The sequence below is a fragment of the Tupaia chinensis genome, unplaced genomic scaffold, assembly GCF_000334495.1.
Source record: "Tupaia chinensis unplaced genomic scaffold, TupChi_1.0 Scaffold000161_1, whole genome shotgun sequence".
In the NCBI taxonomy this organism is placed as follows: Eukaryota; Metazoa; Chordata; class Mammalia; order Scandentia; family Tupaiidae; genus Tupaia; species Tupaia belangeri.
The window spans coordinates 1,085,085-1,087,122 of record NW_006159632.1 but is presented as its reverse complement, the minus strand read 5'-3'; the positions used below and the strand labels follow the sequence as shown (position 1 = coordinate 1,087,122).

The window sequence follows — 2,038 nt, the reverse complement described above, 5'->3', positions numbered from 1 at the left end:
GCAGACCTGAATGAGGTCTGTGAGCACTCGGGCCTAAGGGACCCGGAGGGAAGGGCGCTCTGAGGTGGGAGTTGGCGATTAAGGTGCCCGGCAGGGCTGGGAAATACCTCCTGTGCAATGCATTTTATTTTTATTTTTTTGGAGAGATTTTCGCTATAGGGCGCATGCGCTCTCCAGACAGACAGAGAGAGACATAGAGACAGAAAGTGAGAAATCACCCCCCCAGGGGGGATGGTCACGCTGCAATCCCTTCTCCTCCATTCTCCTCTCAGGATCTTGGGCATGCATGCACACGTGCCCGGTGTGAGTTTTAAGCCACCGGGTCTGGGATGCGAACCGCGGTCGACCGTGTGGGAGTCCAGCGACATAGCCATTACGCTAACTGCTGGTTCCCAATGCATTTTATTTCTGTCCAGAGGAACCCCGTGAGTCCTGGAAAGCAAAGTGAAAAAAATAGCTCCCAGGTGAACTGGCAAAGGTTGGGTGTCAGGCTGGATTTGGCATTGGACATGGAATCATGGTGGGCAGTCAAGGGTGCAGCCTGCTGGCAGGGCGGCACTCCTGGATCGGCGCTGTGGCCCTGGATCAGTGTTGTGGCCCTGGCCTCCTGGTGGGGTGGCACTCCTGGATCGGCGCTGTGGCCCTGGGTTGGTGTTGTGGCCCTGGCCTCCCGGCGGGGCAGTAGTCCTGAACTTGGCCTCGCGGCCACGGCCTCCTGGCAGGCAGTGTCTGCGGGATATGGCCTCAGGGCTGGGGCTCGTGGAGTGCTGACTGCAGAGGGAGGGGCTGTGCGTGGGCGAGGTGCTCCAGGAAGATGGGGCGTTGTAGGTGGTTTACCCCGCCACTGTGCCTGACACAGGTGGTAAGCAGCAGCTCCTGGAGGCCGTCTCCACGTGGGCTCTGATATCCCTTTTAAGTATGCTTGTTTATTGTCTTCTTTTCACTTAGAGAGATAGAGACGGATCTCTCCAACAGGGCCCCACGCCACCATCCTCCCCAGTCTTCCAGTCAGCCGGGACTGAGGGCACGTGTGTGCGCACTGGCGTGTGTGCATGCACTGGCGCTGAGCCCTGACCACCTCAGTGACGTACTGCTGGTCACTGCACCGCGGCTGGGCCCGCAAGCTCAGACTTCTAACACTCCCGTTACCTGCGGTCTCCAGCCTCCTGCCAGAGACTCCATGTCCCCTCTCAGACCCTCAGAGAGTGGCCCTCATGCCCGAGAGCTTGTGGGACTCAGAACCAGTCCCACCCTGGTTCTGCTGGAGACCTGCTGTAGGTGGCAGGTGGCGGGTGGTTGGAGCCAGCGCCTCTGGGAGCGTGTGAGGCCGAGGGCGCTAGGTCCCCGCGTGCTCGGCTTGGAGATGGGTTCTGGAAATACGTCTCGTCAGCCTGCGGCGAGAAACCAGCTCCTGGGGGCTGCGTTTTGCGTCTGCTTACGCGTGGGGAGTCACCCCTGGCAGAGATACGCTGAGCTTAGTGAGCGCGTGCCAGGCTGGGCAGACGCTGGCTCTGGGTGAGCACAGGTGCGCCTCTCTCGGCTCTCCCAGCGAGAGTGCCCGTGCTCATTCGCTCCGCACCTGCACGCCTGCCTGCCCCTGCGGTCTTCACCTGTGCTCGCCCCAAACGCCCTCCCACCGGGACACACGGTAGTTACTTACTGCGTCTGGAGGCCTCGGGCATCCCACAGGGCTGTCCTGGCCGGGAGCAAGGTGGGCCTGGGTGTGAGGGTGCGGCTGCTGGGTGGGCAGGGAAGGGGCAGCACACGCAGTGCCCTCTCCGCGCTGGGAAACACGCCGGAGCTTCGACCGTGCGGAGTATGTGAGGGTCAGAGCGCTTTGTCCTCGTGGTAGCCAGGCCGGGTGTGAATTTGTATTCGGGTGTGCTTGTTACAGTTTTTGGTGCGTGACTTTTAAAACGAAGCAGTGGAAGTTCACCTACTGACGTGAGTGAGCACGGAGGGGCGGTGGAGGGGCGGGGATGGCCAGAAACTGGGCTTGGCCGTGGCAGGCGCTGTGAGCTGGGACCTGAGTCCCGCT

At 61.3% G+C, this 2,038-nt stretch overlaps 1 protein-coding gene across 1 annotated transcript in view; it reads left to right on the top strand.

The window, feature by feature from the left end:
- Window positions 1-517: 517 nt before the first annotated feature.
- The window catches only part of LOC114007368 (ryanodine receptor 2-like), an 84,052-nt gene continuing 82,531 nt past the window's right edge, over window positions 518-2,038 (top strand). The window contains exon 1 of the mRNA XM_027770854.1: window positions 518-610. Coding sequence (XP_027626655.1) covers window positions 518-610 — 93 coding nt within the window. The remainder of the gene's footprint in view (window positions 611-2,038) is intronic.